Raw genomic sequence first — 22,026 nt, 5'->3', positions numbered from 1 at the left:
GCAGCCCAGGCCGCGGCTTGGTTAATGTGACCACCTCTCAGGCTGCTCTCCAGTTGCCCTCCCTCTGCTCTGAAACCGACAGTGTTTCTAACCAGGATGTTTCAAGCCCGCCGACCCCTCATCCACTTCCAGGTTTGGGCTCACACACAGCCCTGCTGCGCCTCACCAACAGGTTATTTTAGTTTCTGGAAGTCTGAAAGCTGTTTAACTCCTTGGCCATTTCTCCTTCCAGTGAAATATGGTGGGGGTTGGGAGATGGGTTATTCTGAGCACTACTCCCTGGGAGCCTTAACCTTGGATCTTTGCAGAAGGAGTGTCTGCTCTCCCTTCACGTTACTGAGACACCAGACAGAGGGGTGCCGGGTCCGTGAACTTTATGTCCAGATTTAGTATGTCTTTCCCTGACTGGGTCTCCGTAGCCTAACTGATGCGGTAGGCCAAACCTGTCACCGTCTCCGCCTGCCCCCTGGTGGGCATAAACGGTACTTCAGTAAAGTGTACAGTCGGTGCTTCCCTCAGCCGGAGACCAGCAGAACTTCTCTGTGAACATTTGAAGCCCCGTTAGGTTAGAAAGGGTTTAAGAATGTGATGCTCTGGGAGCCCAGCTTGGCCAGAATGCTTTCCCTTCATTAAGCCCCTAGCAGGTGGGACGTTTGTTTAGGATGTAAGGCTGCCCAGGTCCCTCAGGGCTGGCAGGTCCCTGAAACAGCAATTCCTTTGCACCCTTTCCTACCCGCCTCCTGTAGCCGTGGAAGGCCCCGTGGCTCTCCCTGTCCTTGCCTCTCGCTGTCTTGTGTAACCAGGGTTGGGAGCAGGAGGCGGCCTTTTGCCGCAGAGAGGAGGCGAGAAGGTCGGGAAGGAGGGCCCGGCCGTCACTCCTGATGGATGCTAAGTGCCTTGCACGCATTCGGGGTCACCCATGCCTTTCCTTCCTGACCCCCAGCATCAGGCTCTGCAGGGGCCGGCAGAAGGGCACATGTCACAAAAGCAAGTCAGCCCCTTCTTGCTCAGTCTGGAAATGTACATTTTTAATGTTGGATTTGTTATCTTTATGCTCAAAACACACTGGCTTCTGGCACCCGGCATTCGAAGGGCCTCCGTGGGTAACTGGCCAATCGCCCTGCCTCGGGGTGCAGACTCCTGGATACCCCGACTCCCCATCCAAGCAGCCAGACTCACTGGGGCTGGGGGTGGGGGATGGGAATGGACAGGGCCAGCCATGCAGTGAAGGGTGGAGGTCCTGTCCCTCTAATGGAACAGATCCAAGGAGTTGGGAAATGCAGAGCCTCCTTCAGTCCCTTAATCTTCCCCCAAGTGCCGAGAAGGTAAGAATCTGAAATCCTTTCTGAGGGAAGCAGGTCTGCTCCAGGCCTTGGAACGAGTCAGCAGAGAGGCCCTGTGCCCTGTTGCCATCTCCCAGGGCTCCTGGTTTGAGCCCTTGGACACCTGGGCCGCAGAGCAGCCCTCACCTTGGGTTCCCAGCTCTGAAGCCTCAGGGCATGCTGGTGTTCAGTCTGCTAAAAGCTGGGAGCATGGGTCCAGGCCTTGGCCAATGGCACAACATCTTAGGCCAGCAGGAGTGCTCTGCTGGCCGACAGCCAGCTCACTGGCCACCCAGTTTGGCCAGGCCTGGGCCCTGTTCTCCCCCACACCCTCTGCCAGGGAGCCCTTTGGTGGGGTCCTGGGAACAGGCCGCCCTGTTTCTGTAACGTCCGGGCCCCGGCTTGTCTGATCTAGCCCTCTGACCTCACACATAGCAACTCTCCCCCTTTGCAGGCACCGCTTAGAGGAGGGTCAGGCCACCAGCTGGTCACGCCGGCTCAAAGTGTTCCTCTGCTGCACTCGGACGAAGGACTCCCAGTCAGTAAGTACCGACGTTGCTTTCCTTGGGTCACAGCCTGCTGTTGGTGACTCAGGAGCCTAGCTCCTCGCAGAGCCAGGTGGGCAGGGCTGGTAGAAGGGATCTGGGCTGTGAGCAGTAGTAGGTGACAGCCTGCCCCCACGAGGACCTGTATTCACTGACCGACTCCCTCCAGCACGTGAAACAGCCACCGCTTGCTTTGTCAAGGGAACAGAAAGGTTCGAAGACCTTTCACTGACCCCTTGGAACTCAGAGTCTAGTTTAGGAGAAGAGAGCCTCAAAAATCAGGACGACCCGGAGACAAAGAAGCAGCGTATCACCAGCTGCAGATTTCTCTGGAAGATCCGTTGCGGTTGTGAAGCACTCACTGTGGTCCTTGACGTGCAGTCAGCCTTCCGCACCTGGGCGCTCTGAGGAGTAACCAGAGGGGCCAGGAGGTCTCAGTGCCAGGGTGCCACGGGAGGAAGGCAGAGTGGCTGGGGCGGCCCCGGGGGGAGGGAAAGAGCAGGGCCCTCAGGCCATCGAGGCAGAACTGCCAACGCTGGCAGTGCCCTTAGAGACCAGCTAGCCACCCCTCGTTTTGCAGATCAGGCAGCTGAGGCCCAGAGACGTGGAGTGACTTGCTCAGCGTCCCACAGCTAGTTAGTGGCAGAGCCAGTGAGGGCAGGAGACCACTCCTCTCTGAGCCAGACAGCAAAGTGCTCTCCGAGGAAGCCACTGGAAGCCTTGAGTGGCTCCTTCCCACCAGCAGCCCCTGGTGAGCTGTAGAGTGAGTAATCAAGTGTGAAAAAGCCCCCTGAGATTCCCTGGTGGGCAGGGAGCACCCCCATGGGCATTTCTGGGGGGCCTGAGGGGTCACAGCCTAGGGCCTGGGCCACAGGCAGACCAGGTAGAGGGCACGGAGTAGCCACCTGGCCCCTGCCAGGGCCTGTGGGGACACGCCCACCCCTCCTGGCACAGGAGTCTGGTGCTGGAGCCTGGTGAAAAGGCAGCATGTCCCTGGGGTCCCAGAGCCTGGGTCCCATCAAACACTGACGGCCCAGGGGCTAGGTCCGGTCCCACAGCGCGTTTCATCAGCCCGTGCTATGTTGCTTAAACGTTTGAACTGGATGCCAACGTTTAAAAATCAGCGGCGTTTGTGTAAACTTCCGTATTCCTGGATCTGGCAACGCAAGCTTCTCACAGGGCCAGTAGGCTGGAGCTGAGCAGTAGCTGCTTTTCTCTGGCCCCATTAGGCGTTTGAGTTTGCAACCCTGGGTTTTTCTTCTCTTACAAGAGCCAGACACTCAAGGGAGAAACCCAGCGGGAGAGAACCGGGTGCCATGAGTCTGTTCCCACCGCAGCCTCTCCAGCAGGTTAGGGGAGAGGTTCCAGCCTCCAGCTTGGTGTGAGGCAGGGAAGGCTCAGAGCACGGCCAGCAGGGCTGCCTCTGTCTGCCTCGCCTCCTAGGCAGGGCTGGCTGAGGACAGGGCTGCGGGGAAGTCAGAGGGGCCACTGGCCCAGCCTCACACCCTTCTCCAGGCACACGTGGGGGTCCGTGAGCCTGCAGCCGTGGGAGGGGCCATGAGAGCCAGGAGGCTCCACAGAGCCCTTGGGGGTCCTTTCAAGGTCACAGCTGGCGGGAGGTGGGGGAGGACACAGCCAGGAGCTTAGTGTTGGCTTCTCTGTTAGAGAGAAAGGCCGGAGGAGAAACAAGCCGGCTGGGCAGGCCTTGATTCCTAGTGTCTGGGGAAAGAACAGGAAATGGCTCATGGTGGCACCTGTGCGTGGTAGACGGTGAGTGCCGTAGGAGCTCGAGGACAGAAGAGGGCTGGGAGGTGGAGGACGGAGAAGGGTCAGTGGTCATCCCAGACAGCCACTGCCAGGTCCTCGGGGGCCCAGAGCCCAGGACAGGGCCCTCAGGGTCAGGGCCGCAGAGGGCCGCACGGGGTCGGGCCCAGCTGGTGCCGAGGAGGTTGCCGGGGTGAACCTGGGCAGGGGGCCCAGAGCAGACACCCAGCCCTGGGGGTTCACACCTGGTCTCCCGTCCTCTCTCCTGCTCCTCTGCCACTGCCTCCCTGGACCTCACAGGATGCCTACTCGGAAATCGCCTACCTCTTTGCCGAGTTTTTCCGAGACCTCGACATTGTGCCATCCGACATCATTGCCGGCCTGGTGCTGCTCCGGCAGCGGCAGCGGGCGAAGCGCAACGCCGTGCTGGATGAGGTGAGCGCCCGGCCCTTCTCCAGGCTGCCTCCTGCACCAGCCGCCTCCTAGGCCCCCTCACTGCTGCCCCCTGCTCCCCAGGTTCCATGCACCCTCTTGGGCCCTGGAGGTCACCTGTGAATGCTCGCTCCCCTCCCTTCCCCAGCTCATCCCTCCAGCCAGTCACTCATGGCTCTGCTTGACTGACTTCCCTCTGCTGGGCCGTGTGTGGCTGCTGCCCTTGCCGCCACAAGGGACTTCCAACCATAGGGGCCTAATGAATGACGTTGCTGCGTGCTCGGCTTTCTGCACTTGCCTCTCCATCCCCTCCGCTGCCAACACACCAATCCTAGTTAGAGTCTCCCAGCATCTCATGCAAAATGCATTTCCCCTGACCTGGGCTGGGAACATCCCTGGGGATTTGATGCTCTGGGGGGCAGGGGAGAAATATGGGGAGACCTCCGATTTTGGGAAACTGGCTGGAAGAGCGAGAAACCGCACGCTCCTTTGGGCTCCTCAGGCCCTTGGGAAGCAGGCAGAGCGTAGAGCCCGGGGCCTGGACCCCGCTGTCTCAGCCGTGTAGCTGGACCTGGGCAGCCACCTTCACACGCCTGTCTTACAGGCCAACAATGACATCTTGGCCTTCCTGTCTGGAATGCCAGTGACCAGAAACACCAAGTACCTCGACCTCAAGAACTCGGTGAGTCAGAATCCCGCCACCAACCCCCCCATCTGGATCCCTCTTCCTCTGCCAAATGACCTAAGCGTCACGGCATCGGCCCCACGTGCTCTGTCACGAGTCCCCCCTCAGCTCTCCAGACAGCCTCTCTCCTCAGTTCACGCCCCCTTCCTCCCGAGAACCCCCCATCATGCTGGTTCTATAAGTGAACCCCCGAATCAGCCTAACCGTGCTCAGAATATCTGGTCCTGGCCTCTCGAGGTGACAAAGTGCTTCATGAGGGTGAGCTATTATTACTGCTGTGGTGGTGATTGTTAGAAAGGCAGCCAGACGTAGCACTTTGGTTTCCAAGCCTTTTTGGGGAGCAGAACCTCTTTCCAGGCACCTTTAGTAGAAATCCAGCCTGTGCGTCACAGGTAGAGGTGGGCCGGCCCCGTGGGGGAGGGCCGGCCCTGCCTCTGGAGCAGACGGATTTGGGTGTGCAGCAGCCTCACGCCGTGCCCTTGAGCAAGTCCCTGATGCCCTCTGAGCCAGTTCCCGCAGATGTAAGGTGGCGCTGGGCATACCGCCCACCCAGAGCCCCGGTGGGGAGGAAACGGACCATCCTGAGTCCAGTTCCCAGCCCGGTGCCGGTAAACGATGCTGCTAGAAAGGATCCCCCCCTTGCACCTAAATCCCCTGGGAAAGCCCCAGTTCTCCGTCTGCCCCCACCCCCTCAAGCAGGCGTTTGTGTCCCCCTTGGAAACAGCCCATCCCAGCTGGCCGAGGCTGCCCGGCTCACTCTCACCACCGCTCCCTCTGCCCCTGACCCGTGGGGGAGGCAGGGACCGGAGCCCGAGCCTCGAGCCTCGAGGGGCTGGGGTCCCGGCAGCCACCTGGCAGACGCCGCCCGCGCCCCGCCCTGTTGAGCCGCAGGAGGATAGTTACCTTCTCCAGCTCGTTCCTGAAGAGCAGCAGAGCCGGCCCAGGGACGGTTCCACCCCTCTGGGCCCTGATTAACACTACCTGTTTCACTTCACAAGATGACTAATGGCCCTCTTGAACTTTTACAAGGTGACTAATTCCTCTTAAGTGCAGGAGTCCTCCAGTGCCTGGGGCACCGGGTTGCTGGCAGCCGCTTTGCTTGGGCACCTGTGCCTCCTGCCTCCCTCCAGCCCCTCAGACTGATAACAGCAGCCACCCGCCACAGACACTGGGTTTCCAACTGGCGCCTGTCTCCGGGGAGATCCCTATCTGCCCCAGACGCCCCTTGGGAGCCCGTGACTCTATGAGACAAGCCGGAGTCTCCCTATATTTGCGGACAGAGGACCTGAGGGCCGAGAGGGTTGGCGACGTGTCTGGTCGCCCAGCATGTCAGTGTGTCCAGTGTCTGCTCAGGGCCTGGACACCCCCAGCTGGAGGGCCCAGGGCTCTCAGGGTTAAATTTCCCTTCACGGGGCCTGATGGCTGAGTTAGGGTGATTGCCACTCGTGCCTCCCCTTCTCTTCCCTTCTCAAGAAAATGGGCAAGAAAATCGATCCAGTGCTCTGAGTATTTTTCTGTTCCCAAATCATTAATTCTGCGATTGGAGCAACAGGCCAGGTCTCGGGCTGGTCTGTGCCCTGGTTGCACGGAGATAATTAGGGAAATGCAATTATCGTCTGGAGGCTCGGTTCCTCCTCTAAGGCTGGGCGGGGTGGGGGGGTGGTCTGCAGCCCGTGGGGAGCCTCGGGGGGCAGCTCCCTCCCCCATCGAGGGGAGCCCGTGCGCCCTGAGGCTGCAGGCAGGAAGGGCAAGAGGTGACCGCCCTCTGCTTCCTCTCTTCCAGCAAGAGATGCTCCGCTATAAAGAGGTGTGCTACTACATGCTTTTTGCCCTGGCTGCCTACGGGTGGCCCATGTACCTGATGCGGAAGCCCGCCTGCGGCCTTTGCCAGCTAGCGCGGTCCTGCTCGTGAGTACCCATCCTGTCCTCCCGGCCGGCCAGCGTGTGTGGACAGGCTGAGGTCATGAAGCTGGGCTTGCCCGTGGGAGGCTCTCCCTAAACGGCCTGTGCCTGCTGCCTGCCCCCAGCTCCCCTGCGGCCTGCGGTGCTTCTCTTCCACCCCATCTCTGGGCCTCCACCTTTCTAGTCCTGCATTATCCCTGGGCAGGGAAGAGCGTGGGCTTCAGAATCACAGAGTTCCAGCTTTGAGTCCAGACTCTGTCGCCTGCAGTCTTGGGCAGGTCGGTCTACCTCTGTAAGCCTCAGTCTCTTTATCTGTAAAATGGGGATGGTGAGACATACCTGTTGGAGTGGTTTTGAAAGGATTCGATGAGATGCCGCCCAGTGTCTGGCACTGCTGGTTCCCCTCCTGCCCCTCTCAACCCCTCCCCTCTGCCCACAGCTCCCTCCTCCTGGCTCCCCTCCTGTGCTCTGCCTTTCTGAAAGAAAGGCCTTTCCTGGTAGAGGCCCAATCCATAGAGGCCTCTGGAAGGGCCTCGAGAAGGCCCTTTGTGAAAGGCTCTGATCCTCTTCACTGGGAGTTGGCAGAGCCTCAGCCCTGGACCTGCCTGTGGCTGGGCACCGCCCTCAGCCAAGCGCCTGGGCCTGGGTGGCCTCTGCTTTCCTAAGTGGGCCAGAGGAGGGCACAGCTCCAGGAGGGCCCCTCTCCCCGTCCTTGGTGTCTTGGCCCTTTCCCGGGCTAGGCAGAAGGAGGACAGCTCCCTGGGCTCCCTGTTCCGGAAAGGCTGGCATGCTGAGCAGGCAGCTTCTGTCCACGACACCCCTGCCCTTGGGGCCCATGGCAGCCACCCGCCTCCCGCAGGGCCCTACCTTTCCGCAGAAAGTGGGTGGCTCTTGGACTTTGTTCTCACCATCCCCCAGCAACTGACAGAGCGGACCAGGGCACCCCATACCCCCTCCCCATCTTTGCCAGCCCCCACACAGCTGGCATTCCTCCCAGTGTCTTTGGGAGTCCCTGCTGTGGCTGAGAAGCTTCTCAAAATGAGCACTGGACCAGGAGTCCTGAGACCTGGGCTCCGACAGTCCCTGCTCCGTTACTCACTGGCAGAGTGGGGACATCATTGTACAGGCAGTGTCTGTCCTGCCTGCCCGTAGGATATTTCAGAAGCCGGGAGCCACTGGCAGGCTGGGCCCTTGAAGTGCCTGCAGACAAGAGGAACGTTGGTCTTTTGTATCAGCTTCTCACTGCTGCAGGGAGAGGGGGCAGACAGTCCTCGGACCCTGTGAGGGCCCAGCCAGGTGCCTGGGGAACAGAGGAGGCCGGCCTGAAATCCTGCCTACAGCCAAGGGTGTCGGGATGGAGGCCAGGGGGCTGGGCCCCCTTCTCCGAGTCCCAGCCTGTCCACAGTGGCCCAGGGTGCCAGCACTGGCGGGAGAAAGGAGGGCTGCCCACCCGCCTCAGGCCTATGCCCTTCACCTGGCAGTGGTTCTCCCGTCCCAAGCAGAGCATGCAAGCCAGGCCTGCCTATGACCCTGCCACCATTGGGAGACCCCACTCGGCTCCAGCCCTGCCCCAGGCGTGTGCTCAGTCTCCTGTGGGTGGGGGAGGCCCCGCCATAGACCAGGTGTGTTCTCAGTCTCCCGTGGGCGGGAGAGGCCCCGCCGTAGCCCAGGCGGGTGCTCAGGCTCCTGTGGCCTCCTCTCTGTAGGAGTGCTGTCCTGGGAGATGCCGCAGGCCCCTCCCATCCAGACGGCTGGCCCTGCTGCTCTCATCGGCTCCCCTGGCCTCAGACCACTGACTCAGGAGCAGCGCTCTCGCTGGAGAGAGGGGGAGCCGCCGTTTATGGAGTGCGTGTGGTACGCTAGGCTCTTTCTGCATCTTGGGCCTTTGGTCTCACACCAGCCTTGTGAAGTAGCTGTCAGCAGCTGCTCTTACAGAGGAAGAAACTGAGGCTTCGGACAGCTTAGTGCCCCCCAGGCCTTTGCAGTCAGGAAGGGTCACATCAGAGCAAGGATTCAAGCCCGGGTCTCTGTCTCCAAAGGCCACACTGTGGCGGCCACATGCTCAGTGCCAGAGGACAGGGCTGAGGTTACGAAGAGGAGACAGCTGCCTGAGAACAGGAGCCCAGCCCCCAGCCCCAGGCGCGCCCCCACTTGGCCAGGCAGTGTTGGGGGAGCCCTCCTAGCGTGCATTGAGGTGGTTGCCCACCCCAGGCCCCGTGGCTTCCCAGACTTACCCTGACCCTGGGTTTTCTCATCAACGCCTCTCCCTGTTGGAAAGTATGTAACAGTCCCTCAGGTGCCACTCAAGTGAAGATGGACCTTTCGTTGAAATTCGCGGTTCTTGATAAAAATCTCAGTTGTCATCTCAAGACTGCTGGCAGACGTGGGTCACGTGTTTTCGGCGCTGCAGGGCCCCATCTGTTGGGTGCTTGCTCCCTCTGGTGGCTGGAGGAGCAGCTGCACTCCTATCTGGGTGCCCGCTCAGACGCTCATCCATTCATTTGGGAGAGCCGATTGTGTACCTGGTACTGTTTTGGTGCTGAGGACAGAGCTGTGAACCAACCAGAGCAAACCCTGTCCTGTGGATCACACTGCCCAGTGGGGAGACAGACCAGGGAACATGGCCCGTCAGCGCAGAGGGTGCTTCGGAGAAAAATAAAGCCGGGTGCATCGTTGGGCCGGGGAACGCTGTGCGGGGGGGCTGGCTCTGTTAGATGAGGTGGCCAGGGTGGCCCTCACCATAACATAACATCTGAGCAGAGGCCTGAAGGAAGCGAGGAGTCCAGCCGTGCAGTGTCTGAGAGAAGAGCATTTTGGGCAGAGGGAACCGTGTGTGCAAAGACGCCAAGGCAGGAATATGGCCGATGCATCTGAGGGAAGGAAAGACGGCCAGTGTGGCCAGAGAGGGGTTGGAGGCAGCCAGCCAGAGAAGCAGGGCCGGATGAGGCAGGGCCCTCAGGCCCTGTGAGGACTCCGGCTTTTACACTGGGCAGGAGGGCAGCGTTGTAGGGTTTTGAGTGAAGTGGCGTGGCTTGATTTACATCCTAAAGGCTCACCCTGACTGCCAGCTTGAGAGTGTAGGAGGCAGGTAGACGAGGGAGATCATCAGGAGGCCACTGCGACAATGCAAGGCGGAGATGATGGCGGCTGGGAGCCGGGTGGGGGGGTGGAGGCGAGGGAAGCAGTTGGAGTCAGGTTCTGAATTTGAAGGCAGAACGAGTGGATGTGCTGATCGACTGGACGTGGGATGTGAGGTGGGACAAGGACCTGCAGATGGCTCCCAGTGTGGGGCTGAGCAATGAGCCAGGGTGTGGAGGACTGAGGGGAGCATGAGGGGCGGGCCATCGGGGACTGGGACCTGGAGAGGTTGCGATCCTGTGGGACGTCTGAGAGGAGACAAGGGGCTGGTTGGGTGGAAGCATCTGGAGGCCAGTAGCAGGTCTGGGAGGGCTCATCAGCACACGGGTGGTATTTAAAGCCTGAGCCTGGGTGAGGCCCCGCAGGAGGGAGTGTAGCTGGAGGGAAGAGGAGGTCCAGGGCTGCCCTCTGGGCCCTCCCCAGTGAGGGAGGAGCCACCCAGGAGAGAGTTGCCTCCCGAGAGTGGGGATAGCGTTCTAAGGGGCAGGGAGAGGCCCACCGGGTCACATGCTGCCAAGAGGTCAAGTCAGGAGAGGGCTGAGAACTAGCCGGTGGAACTTCACGAGGGAGGTTTGGAGATGGGGGCGGGGGTGGGGGGGGTGGGGTAGTGCTGCAAGAGCAGGTTCCAGAGCGGATTCGAGGCGGATGTTGCCCTCTGAGGGGTCCCTGGCCCTGAGCCCTCTGCTCCCCACCCCAGGTGTTGCCTGTGCCCTGCGCGGCCCCGGTTTGCCCCCGGAGTGACCATCGAGGAGGACAACTGCTGTGGCTGCAACGCCATCGCCATCCGGCGCCACTTCCTGGATGAGAACATGACCGCGGTGGACATCGTCTACACCTCCTGCCACGATGCGGTGAGGGGCCGGGCGGGCCTTTGTTCTCTGTGGGCTGCGAGGGCAGGCGGGGCTGGGGGCCGGGGTCAGGAGCAGGCAGCTGAGGGCTGGGGTGCAGCTTGCAGGCTTCCTCAAGCTGGGCAGACAGTGGGGGCGGCCCTCCTTCTCCCCACACCCTGGGCTGTATCCCCTCTGGGGCAAAAATCGGACCCCAGCCCTGCACCCGGTGTTGGAGCTTCCCAGCCCCAGCCTTTTGGGGGAAGGAAATGGGAAGAAGCAGTGAAGCATGGGGGAGGGGGCAGGCACTCTGGACTCGGCAGGTGGGACGGCAGACCCAGGGCTGCCCGAGTCAGCGGTGCCGGGAGGGCCGGGTAGGCTGCATGGTGGTCAGAGGGATCTACCGTGACCGCTGGGAGCCCCGCAGCCTTGCAGGGGCCCAGTGGCCCATGGAGTCAGATCTCCTGGCCAGGACAGAGCCCTGCTTAGGTCACTTCCCCGAGTCTGGCCCCTCCCAGGGTCGCTCAGTCTCACGAGCCGCCTCCTCCTAGGTCTACGAAACCCCTTTCTACGTGGCAGTGGACCATGACAAGAAGAAGGTGGTGATCAGCATCCGGGGAACTCTGTCCCCCAAGGTACCCTGCCCCTGGCTCCCAGCCCACCCCGTGGACCCCCTCACAGCCCCCGAGGGGTGCCCCCCTTCCTCCTTCTGTCCTTCTCAGCCTTGCCCCTCCCCTGTCCTCTCTCCCCACAAGGACGCCCTGACAGACCTGACCGGTGACGCTGAGCGTCTCCCCGTGGAGGGACACCATGGCACCTGGCTGGGACACAAGGTACGCCTCCTCGTGGGCCCCCAACGCCCCTGCCTTCTCTCCTCCCTGCCGGCACATAGACCTGTCCTGTGGTTGGGGTGGGGGCTCTTCCCTGCTCACTGGGCTCACCGGGAGAGATTGGTCAGAGAGGTGTGGATTCTTCTGGAAGGTCCACTGCGGCCCACTCTCTGGGGCCCCCACAGCTCTGCTGGGCCTGGATCCTGTCCCAGAAGAGCCTGAGGAGGCAGCTGGGGGGAAGTCACACTGGTTAGTTAGACACACAACCCTCTGAGCCTCAGTTTCCTCATCTGTGAAATGGAAACGATGTGATAAAACGTCACCAGCCCCACAGTCAGGTGGTTAGGCAGACCAGAGGGAGAAATAGTCAGTGAGCTGCTGGTCACTGTGGTTTTGCTGGTCCCTGAGAGGCCTCCCTTCCTCAGACACCCACCTCTGTTCCTTCTTACCCAGGGCATGGTCCTGTCGGCTGAGTACATCAAGAAGAAGCTGGAGCAGGAGATGGTTCTGTCCCAGGCCTTCGGGCGAGACCTGGTGAGGAGTTTTCTGTGCCACTGAGCCCTCCCCATGCCCCCGGCTCTCCCTCCCCCAGGGCAGCAGGTTGGGGACAGGATGGGAGAACGATGGAGCCTCCCCGCAGGCCAGGCTCCTACACTCCTTTGATCCCTGGCTCCCAGCCCCCTGCTCGGTCCCTCCCACCTCCTCTGACCCCTTCCTTTTTTCTATCAGTTTCTCCTCGGCCCCCCTGCTGGGCCCCACCCATTTATGCGCACCTGCTCCATGCCAGGCACCAGAGACACAAAGATGGTTCTGGATGGGGGCTTCCAGAATATAGAGCAGAATAAAAAATAATTACAGAGCAGATAGAAGGGGTGCTGCTCTGGTTGAGGTGCTGCCAACTGCCCTTCCCAAAGCCAAGTAGTCCCTGGCCTCAGGGGACCCCACTCTAGTTGTCAGAGCACAGGGATGGGGGCAGGAGACCAAATGATTATCACAGAGTGTGATCATTGTATATCAAGATCCATCCCAGGTACAGATGCAGTGTTGAGAGAGAGAGCCTCTCCTGGAAAACCAGGGAGGGCTTCTGCAAGGAGGTAACCTCTGAGCAAGGTTTTGAAGGATAAGTAGGAGTTTGTTAGAATAGTCTCCCCAAGAAGTTGCTCTGTGGGGGCCTAGCTTGGCTTTTCCTCTGCCCCAGCAACTGCACAGCATAGACATGATCCCAGGACTCCGGGAAGACCCCTCTGGCCCCCTGGTGTCAGCTAAGACAGTCAGTTTGGCAGGCAGCGGGGCAGGGCGCTCAGGCTTGTCTTTGTCCCCAGGGCCGCGGAACCAAACACTACGGCCTGATTGTGGTGGGCCACTCCCTGGGGGCAGGCACCGCTGCCATCCTCTCCTTTCTCCTGCGCCCCCAGTACCCGACCCTCAAGTGCTTCGCCTACTCCCCACCAGGGGGCCTGCTGAGGTGAGCTGCCCGGGGCCTCAGAGTTGGCTGGGGCTGGGGGCTGGACAGGGCTGGGGCTGGCGGGGGCTGGACTGCGGTCACCTGGAGTCCTGGGAATGGCCTGGTAAGTGGAGGGGGGTGCTCTGTCACATGCCAGGTGGACCCCACCGTCTACCCCCGGCAAAGCCCTACCAGCAGGGATTGTGGGGACGGGAGCAGGCAGCCCACCCGGAAACTAACCCCAGGAGTGCTGGGGCAGGGCCCCTTCCGGCCTCAGTGTCCCCTTGGCTTCCTTTGCAGTGAGGATGCCATGGAATACTCCAAGGAATTTGTGACCGCCGTGGTTCTGGGCAAAGACCTCGTCCCCAGGCGAGTGGCTCCCTCCCTCCACTGTCCTGGCCTGGGCTGTTCCTCCCTCCTCAGGGCCTCACCCGAGCACCACGTCTCTCTCATTCAGTCACCCATCTCCTCGAGGGACCCCAGAGGCCCCTCCCAGTCCTCAGGTGCTCAGGGTGAGAGGACAAAGGGGACCTGGCCTGCCTGGCGTTCCTGTCCCTGGCTGGGCCCTGCTGGGCTGCAGGCTCCCCTCTGCCCACCCTGTGACTCTGCCGGCCTGGTCTTCTTGTTCCTGGGGGCCGGGCATGGGCCTGCCCAGCTGCCCCCCAGCCCGCACCTCTCCGGGTCCCCGGCCAGCCCGGCTGATGCCCTGTCTTGCTCCCTCCCCCAGGATCGGCCTCTCCCAGCTGGAAGGCTTCCGCAGACAGCTCCTGGATGTCCTGCAGCGGAGCACCAAGCCCAAAGTGAGCCCTGCCCCGCCCTCCGGCCTGGGCACCTGTCCCTCTCGTGCCCTGTCTGTCCCTGGGCGCAAAGCACAAGAGGCCCCCGCCGCGCAAGGCCAGGCTGGGGTGTGGTTGTTGTCGTGGGAACCTCAGGCCGTCAGACCCTCAGCATCTCTGAGCTTACCCCGTCTACCCCTGCCTGTCCTTGTACAGACGGGGAAACCGAGGCCCAGAGTGGGCAAGGATTTGCTTTTGCTCAAACAGCAAGTTGTAACTGAGTCAGGACTGGTCCTGAGGGCTCCTGAGTCCTGGCTCCTGTCACACAGCTGCCTAAAGTCGGGACAAAGCTGTCCCCAAGGCTCAGCGCTTCCAGTGTGTGGTGGGAAGGCCTCTTGCAAAGGCTGCTGCGATTCCCCAGCTCAAGGAGGCTAGAATCACCTGTGGAGTGGATCTGGGTGCAGCTGGTTGGATTTACCCTGTGGCCAAGAGGAGAGGATCGGCCCTTCCTCATCCCTTGTCGGGTCTTCCCAGGACACTGCGTGGCTCTTCCTGTGGCAAGCTGGCCTTCAGCATGCCGGGCCGGGGGGTGGGGATGCTGTGGCCAGGCGCCCTGAGGCAGGCAGGAGGGCCTGACCTGGACCAGCGGGTGCTCTGTGCCCTGCCGGGCTGGCCCTCACCCTGTTCACCATCTCGGCCCGGTTTGGACTATTCTCAGCCTTGGTGCCCGTGACCCTCTGGCAAGCAGGGCCCTTGACCAGGTGCCAGGGGCGGACAGGGCGGCGAAGCCTTAGTGGGGGGACCATATCTGTCGGGAAGAGCCTGGTTCCAGGATGTAGAACTGCTCCCATCAGACCCGTCCTGGGTACTTGTCAGGCCCAGGAGGCAGGTGGCTGGGGATCAACCCAGACGCACCAGGCCTGGCGGGTGCAGCTGGACTGAACTTCGGGGCCTTTTCTGCCTCTGACTTGTGAAATGACCTAGAGCAAGTGCCTTCCCCTACTGGGCCTGTTTCCCAATCCTCTGGATAAGGGGTTGGCTGGTCTGCCAGCCCCTTTCCAGCTCTGGAATTCAACGATCCCATGGCATCTGTACTTGGCGTCTTTTTGGCCATCCTGGCTCCCATTCATCTCAGCCACTGCCCCTTCAGGTGGGCACTGCCCTCCCCTCTGCTCCATGGCCATCCCAGCTCCCACCACTCACCTGTGAGCCCTCCTTCTGAGCACCCTTCAGCCCCTGCCCACCCTGCCAGCACTGCTCAGCTCCGTCCCCATCTCCCCCTGCCCGCACAGTGGCGAATCATCGTGGGGGCCACCAAATGCATCCCCAAGTCGGAGCTGCCCGAGGAGGTGGAGGTGACCACCTTGGCGAGCACGCGGCTCTGGACGCACCCCAGCGACCTGACCATCGCCCTGTCGGCCAGCACGCCGCTCTACCCGCCCGGCCGCATCATCCACGTGGTGCACAACCACCCCGCGGAGCAGTGCTGGTGGGTGCAGCTGCGGGGGCGGCAGTGGCCAGGGCAGGGGCTGCGTCCTCCAGGGGAGTGGGGCGGGGGCCGGCCTTCGCTCAGTCACCCCTCGGGGCTGGGGGCAGAGGCCAGGAAACCATGGCCCAGGGCCCCCACAGAGGGATTGCCCCAACCCTGGAACAAAAGGCCAGTCCACAGCGAGACCCCAGGCTCCTTGCTTCACAGTCCAAGCCCTTGTCCCCAGTGTCAGCCCTTCCCTGTGTCCCCCCCAGGGCACCTCTCCCCGCTTTTGGATGCCCCCGAGGGGTCACCCTCAGGCCCCGCCAGCTCGCACCCTGGTTGTCACTTGGCATCACTGTGGGGATTAGATGGCAGACAGCTGGGAGCGAGGATGGGGGCGGGACAGGAGGGAGAGAGAAGGAGCGGGCGAGCACACAGACTTCCCCTACTTCCCGCTCCTGCAGAGGGTCGGGCCCTGGACCCTCCCGTGCATGTGGGCTGCCTGCCCCGACAAAAGGGCCTGCCCGGGGCAGAGCAAGTGGAAGGCTATGTGGGGACCGTGGCTGAGGCTCAGGGTCAGCCTTTCCCGGCCTCTGTTTGGCATGAACGTTCTGGCTGGGCGGAGGGCGAGGCAGGAACAAGGAGCCCAGGGCCATAGCCCTGCTGGCCAGACGGGGCCGGGGGCTCCACGTCTACCCCACCCCTGCTAAGCAAGGACAAAGAGCAGAGCCAGGGGCCAGGGGGCGGGGCCGGGTTGCCCCCCGCCCTCAGTATCCATCTGGCACCTGTGCCCCTCAGCTGCTGTGAGCAGGAGGAGCCCACCTACTTTGCCATCTGGGGCGACAACAAGGCCTTCAACGAGGTGATCATCTCGCCGGCCATGCTGCACGAGCACCTCCCCTACGTGGTCATGGAGGGGCTCAACAAGGTGAGCCCCTGGCAGCCTGGGCGGGGACACTGCCTCCGAGCCCTGTGGTGCCTTGCGTGCCGAATCTCCATCCCCATGTTACAGCTGAGGACGTGGACGCTCAGAGAGGTCAGCCAGAGGCCCCAGCTGGGCTGCGGTGGGGCTGGAAAGCCCACTCATGTCGTGGCCTCCTCACCCCTGCTCTGTCCACATTGCCATGTGGCCTCGTGGTGGGGAGGAGTTCTGGAGACTCCCAGGGACCTGTCCCCGAGGCAGGCTGAGTTCAGAGGCCCTGAAGGCCACCTAGCACTTGACAGATGCGCAAGCAAGGGCATCCTTGGCCATCGCCTGGCCACAGAAAGGCTGACCACAGGCAAGGAAAACTCCAACACTGCCCCCCTGTGGGGCGAGGCACAATTGCAGGGCCAGCCTCAGGCCTCCCTGGAGGAGCAGGGACCCAAGGAAAGAGGAGAGTGGGGCCCGGCTGACCCCAGGAGGCTCTGTTTGGCCTGAGAGGCCTGGTCTGCCGCCCTGCCCCCACACATGATTGTCACCCCTCCACCATCACCAGCTTCCCCGTCCTGTCCCCAGGTGCTGGAGAACTACAACAAGGGGAAGACGGCCCTGCTCTCTGCTGCCAAGGTCATGGTGAGCCCCACCGAGGTGGACCTGACGCCCGAGCTCATCTTCCAGCAGCAGCCGCTGCCCACGGGGCCCCCCGTGCCTGCTGGCCTTGCCGTGGAGCTGCCCGCCGCCGCAGACCACCGAAACAGCAGTGTCAGGTGAGTCCCGCCCACCCCGGCCCCGGCCCAGACAGTGCATGCCGGGGCCACGAGGGTGGTTTCAGAGCACATCTGCTTGTGCACATATGTGTTCCAGGCGTGTACTGGGCCTGTGTATGTTCACGCAGCTCTGCACACGTGCATGGGAGGAGTCGAACTTGCTTCCTTTGCTCGCGCTCTCTCTCTGCTTCCGTGGCTCCCAGCCTGCCGTCACTGAAGCCCACATGGGTAGCGGGCATCTAGGGACACACGGCCCCCTGGCCACAAACACACAGATTCACTCATACCCATGTGCATCCACACAGATGAACTTAGGTACCTGTGCACTCACACACACACACGCATGTATTTGTATTGGCGCTCACATTTGCATATACATACGCTCACAAGTAGTAGCTCTAAGTGCACAGGTAGTCCCATACAGACATCCACATGTACAGGACACACGCCAAGACAGAGACCGAGACACATGTACACAAGGACATGCATGGATGGGCAGCCATGTGTGTAAATGCACGAATGTACCTGTGTCAGCCCCAGCCACACGAACACGGGAGCCACTGTAGACACATAGTACGCACACTGTGCACACACATGGAGATGTGGACACAGGCTCCCAGACCCCCCCCCCCACATTCACACACGCTCTTTGGGGGATCAGGCTCTGGAGGGGTGGCTCCTCTGCCTTGATGGTGGGATCCTCCTGCCTTTCTGGGACCCTTCCCGCCTAGGTCCTGAGCCAGGTCACAGATCTGGCCAGGAGGCTGCTGAGAAGGGTGGTCGCTGCCTCCCGGCCCTTAGTGGGGGCACCTGGACATCTCTCCCTCCGTTTATGCATTTTTTCTGGCAGCTGGGTGACCAGAAGAGGGCGCAAGAGTCCCTTCACTGCCGCAGTAACAGCTGTGTCCCCCATGCCCTGCAGGCTCTCCAGTGCTCCCTGTTCAGCAGAGGGCTCCAACCAACGGGAGAGGCGGGAGGGCCCCCAGTGTGAGGGAGGGAGATGGGAGCTCTGGGAGGGGCACAGAGGGGTGCTGGCCCTGAGGGTGGGAGTAGAACCAGTGGGGGGCCGCTCTGGACAGTCTTCCACCCCCTTCCCTCCCGCTCCCCTCTTTTCCTCCGTCTCCCCGCCTCCCTCCCATTCCACATTGCCTCATGAGTGACCTGGGTGGCCAGTCTCTCTGGGCCTCAGTCCCCCGTCAGTACAGTGACAGGGCGCCTGTGCAGGGTCCCCCAGCAGCGCTCCCGGAGCCCTGATGTTGTAGACCCTCAGGGCCCCCACCCTGGCTCAACTCAGCCTCAACCCTTTTATCTTCTGTCTTGGGTTGTTGTGAGTTGTTTTTTAGAAATCAGAGTTCCATGTCCCAAACCACTGAACAACCGCCAACTTCACTCCCCCTGTCCCTGTCCCCAAGTTCCCTCCAGCCAGGGAGCGAGGTCGGTCTCCGCCCCTCCCGGGTCTCACACCCTCCCTGCCCTGCCTCTGCAGGAGCAAGTCCCAGTCTGAGATGAGCCTGGAGGGCTTCTCGGAGGGGCGGCTGCTGTCCCCAGTGGCCTCGGCAGCCCGCCAGGACCCCGTGGAGCTGCTGCTGCTGTCCACCCAGGAGCGGCTGGCGGCGGAGCTGCAGGCCCGGCGGGCGCCGCTGGCCACCATGGAGAGCCTCTCGGACACTGAGTCGCTGTACAGCTTTGACTCGCGCCGCTCCTCTGGCTTCCGGAGCATCCGGGGCTCGCCCAGCCTGCACGCCGTGCTGGAGCGCGACGAGGGCCACCTCTTCTACATCGACCCCGCCATCCCCGAGGAGAACCCCTCCCTGAGCTCGCGTACTGAGCTGCTGGCGGCCGACAGCCTGTCCAAGCACTCGCAGGACACCCAGCCCCTGGAGGCGGCCCCGGGCAGCGGGGGTGCCACCCCCGAGCGGCCCCCCAGCGCTGCCGCCAATGAGGAGGAGGAAGAGGCGGGTGGGGGGGCGGCCCCCCGCGGAGAACTGGCGCTGCACAACGGGCGCCTGGGGGACTCGCCCAGCCCGCAGGTGCTGGAGTTCGCCGAGTTCATCGACAGCCTCTTCAACCTGGACAGCAAGAGCAGCTCCTTCCAGGATCTCTACTGCATGGTGGTGCCCGAGAGCCCCACCAGCGACTACGCCGAGGGCCCCAAGTCCCCCAGCCAACAGGAGATCCTGCTCCGCGCCCAGTTCGAGCCCAACCTGGTGCCCAAGCCCCCGAGGCTCTTTGCCGGCTCAGCCGACCCCTCCTCGGGCATTTCCCTCTCGCCCTCCTTCCCGCTCAGCTCCTCGGGCGAGCTCATGGACCTGACGCCCACGGGCCTCAGCAGCCAGGAGTGCCTGGCCGTGGACAAGATCCGGACTTCTACCCCCACCGGCCGGGGGGCCAGCCCCGCCAAGCAGGATGACATGATCATCTCGGCTCGCTAGCACCCCAGGAGCAGCTGTCGCCTGAGGCCCGGGGCAGAGCAGGTAGCCCCTCGGGCTCCTGGTGGCTGCCCCCAGCGCCGGGCAGCTTTGAGGAGAGGCCCCCAGGGGCCAGTTTAGCCTCATGCATGGGGCTGCTGCTGAGCTGGGGGTCCGCATCCCTACCTCAGCTCAGGACCCCCAGAGCCAAGGCGGCTGGGATCTGGGCCCTCCAGATAGAGGAGGGGTGTGGAGCAGGGAGGAGCCTGGGGTGGCCTGCCAGGTGGGCAGGGCAACACTCACCCTCTCAGCCTGACTGCCCCCCACAGGGGCATCCTGGCACCCCCTATTCCAGGATGGGCAATGGGTGTGCTGACTCCCCATCACTGCTCTCTGGCTCTCTCCCAGGGCCGAGGTGGAGAGCAGTGCCCTCCCCAAATATTCTCATCTGTGGTCAGGCTGGCATCTGCCCTGGCCACCCCTAGATCTGGTGCCTGCTGGCCAGCCCCCTGGGGATGACCCCCAACGAAGGTGGCCCGCAGTGCTGTGTATGTTTACAGAAGCTGCTGGGCTGGGCTCAGGGTGTTTCCTGGGCTTGCAAGCCCCCCAATCATGTGTTCAGTAGCCCCTCTCTGAGCAGGGCAGGGGACAGCCTCCACAAGGCCCAAGGCTGCTGAGGGGCCTCCAGGGCCTTCTCTGCTCGGTGCCCCTCATGCTGGTCCCTCTGTCACGGGGTCCTGGGCACCCAGGCCTGCCCCCACTGCCCCTGGCTTGCCTTCTACCCCCAGGGATCCTGACCACTCAAAGGGTGGAGGGCACAAGTGTGACCACCCTTGGCTGCAGAGTCAGGGCCCTGGGAGGAAGGAGGGCACCAAAATCCCCCTTCCCTTGAGGGCCCCGGGTAACCACTTTATATCACCTACCCCCCATGCCCAGGCAGCCCAGGCCCTGGGATCTGAAACCAACCCCCCCCCACTTCCCTCAGCTCCCCCTCCTCGCTGGCTCTCTCCTGGGAGCAGGGCTTTCTCCCTCCCACCCCCAATGTCCTTTTGGCAGGAAGTAGGGCTAAGAGTGGAGTATTGTGGGACCTGGCTAAAGACCCTCTGCCCACTGTCCCCGGGAGGGGGTGCTGGAGGCGGCAGGAGGGCCACGGGCTCTGGGGCTGTCCTGGTTTAGCCTGAAGCCTCCACAGCCACCATGTGAGGGGTCCCTTCCCTGTGGGGTTGGGGAAGCAGTGGGGAGGGGGCGACATGGCCTTCCCCAGAGGCCAAGTGGGGAAGGTGTGCATGCTCGCGTGGGGCGTGTGTGTGCATGTGCATGAGCGTGCGCCCTTCCTGAGGAGTGGCTACTGGGGCGCCCGCCCGACCCTGCCCGTTCTGCCTGCCTGCCGCCCCTCTCAGCCTGCCAAGGAAACACGATGGGGGCCTGCGCAGGGACACGGACGAGCTCAGTGTCGGACATCGCCCGTTCCCCTTATCTTGCCTGCTGCTCTGACCCCCGGTTTGGAAAACTGGAATGTGCTGAGGCGTAGACCACCCGCTTGTGCCTTCGTCCCCTCGGAGGCATGCTCCCCCCACTCTGGCCCCACCCATCGCCTCCCCGGGTCGGCCAGGCTCCCCTGACCAAGACCCCCCTGTCTCATGACCACTGGGATCTGGGGCCTGTGTCCTGACCCCCCCACACACACAGCTGGGACTGGCCTGGATCCTGCCCTGGGACCCCTTCGCTCCCTGACAGGTGGGGACAGAGAGCTGGGAGCTGGGCCTCCCTCACTCTGTCTGACTCTCACCCTCCCCAGGCTTCAGGACCCTGCCCCTGCTGAGAGCCCTGCTGCTGGCCTAGCCAGGGCCCAGCATAGAGGCAAGACACAATCAGTGGCTCTTAGAGTTAAAAAAAAAAAGGCAAATCATAAATCAGAGTCGAGTTCAAAGACGCACCTTTTAATTCCTCTTCTGCCATGGTGGGCCCTGGGACCTCTAAGAGGGCACGGTGCCCACCCCTGCCCAGGACTGAGCCATCAGGGACAGACTCCCCACCCCCAAGGCTGCAGCCATACCGGGTTACAGGCTTGGGGCTGGGGCAGGCTCGGACTCAGCCCTGGATGCCCCTGGGGCAGCCCCGCTACCTGCTCCCTCCCCACCTCGCCCCTGAAGGGTAGGCCTGCTCTGGATCTCTTCCCTCCTCCCCACACCACACTTGGGGGGTCTGAGCCACCCCCCTCAGCCCAGCTCGGCTCAGACCGACCTCCACTCTGTCCCCTAGACCCGCAGCACAAGCTCTCCCAGCCGTGAGCTGGCCCCTCCTCCCAGGGGACCTCCATATGCAATCGGCGACCCCACAGACACTCGTGCACTCGACGTGCTGGTCTCCCATGACTTTTTTTGTACTTAATGTATGAAAGATCCAAACTAATATTGCTGTAAAAAGGAGAGACAAATTAATATAGCTTATTCTATAAATATATCTGTATATAAAGGTTTCTGTATATTGTATAGACCTGTGTATAAACTGGATGTAGAAGCATGCTGGCTGTCCTGAGTGACCTCTCTTCCAGCAGGTGGCGGCGGGGGCATAGGAGGGGCTTGCTGCTGAGGTCAGTGGCAGAGTGGCCGGAGGGGACCTCTGAGACTGGCTCTCGCTGCTGTTGATGCCCTGGTCCAGGGCCACACTATGAGTCTCAGTGAGGGACTGGAAGACCCTCAAAGCCCCATTTGAATGGGGCCAGGCCCCTGTTGAGCCCTGCCTGTGTGGGTTGTGCCAGGCATCCGTGTTTGTGACCTCATTAGGGCCCTG

The 22,026-nt window shown here is 62.3% G+C and overlaps 1 protein-coding gene across 1 annotated transcript in view; it reads left to right on the top strand.

Annotated features, from left to right (window-relative positions):
• DAGLA (diacylglycerol lipase alpha) overlaps nucleotides 1-21,757 on the top strand; it is a 64,035-nt gene extending 42,278 nt beyond the window's left edge. The window contains exons 6-20 of the mRNA XM_058526708.1: nucleotides 1,777-1,864; nucleotides 3,932-4,066; nucleotides 4,668-4,745; nucleotides 6,532-6,656; nucleotides 10,486-10,639; nucleotides 11,167-11,250; nucleotides 11,371-11,448; nucleotides 11,899-11,979; nucleotides 12,768-12,910; nucleotides 13,190-13,258; nucleotides 13,617-13,689; nucleotides 14,958-15,154; nucleotides 15,935-16,064; nucleotides 16,635-16,825; nucleotides 18,312-21,757. Coding sequence (XP_058382691.1) covers nucleotides 1,777-1,864; nucleotides 3,932-4,066; nucleotides 4,668-4,745; nucleotides 6,532-6,656; nucleotides 10,486-10,639; nucleotides 11,167-11,250; nucleotides 11,371-11,448; nucleotides 11,899-11,979; nucleotides 12,768-12,910; nucleotides 13,190-13,258; nucleotides 13,617-13,689; nucleotides 14,958-15,154; nucleotides 15,935-16,064; nucleotides 16,635-16,825; nucleotides 18,312-19,257 — 2,572 coding nt within the window. The 3' untranslated portion in view covers nucleotides 19,258-21,757. The remainder of the gene's footprint in view (nucleotides 1-1,776; nucleotides 1,865-3,931; nucleotides 4,067-4,667; nucleotides 4,746-6,531; nucleotides 6,657-10,485; nucleotides 10,640-11,166; nucleotides 11,251-11,370; nucleotides 11,449-11,898; nucleotides 11,980-12,767; nucleotides 12,911-13,189; nucleotides 13,259-13,616; nucleotides 13,690-14,957; nucleotides 15,155-15,934; nucleotides 16,065-16,634; nucleotides 16,826-18,311) is intronic.
• Nucleotides 21,758-22,026: the final 269 nt, after the last annotated feature.

Source organism: Diceros bicornis, chromosome 31, assembly GCF_020826845.1.
Source record: "Diceros bicornis minor isolate mBicDic1 chromosome 31, mDicBic1.mat.cur, whole genome shotgun sequence".
Taxonomy (NCBI): Eukaryota; Metazoa; Chordata; class Mammalia; order Perissodactyla; family Rhinocerotidae; genus Diceros; species Diceros bicornis.
The sequence above is the reverse complement of the archived record's forward strand: the minus strand, read 5'-3'. Positions and strand labels throughout refer to the sequence as shown.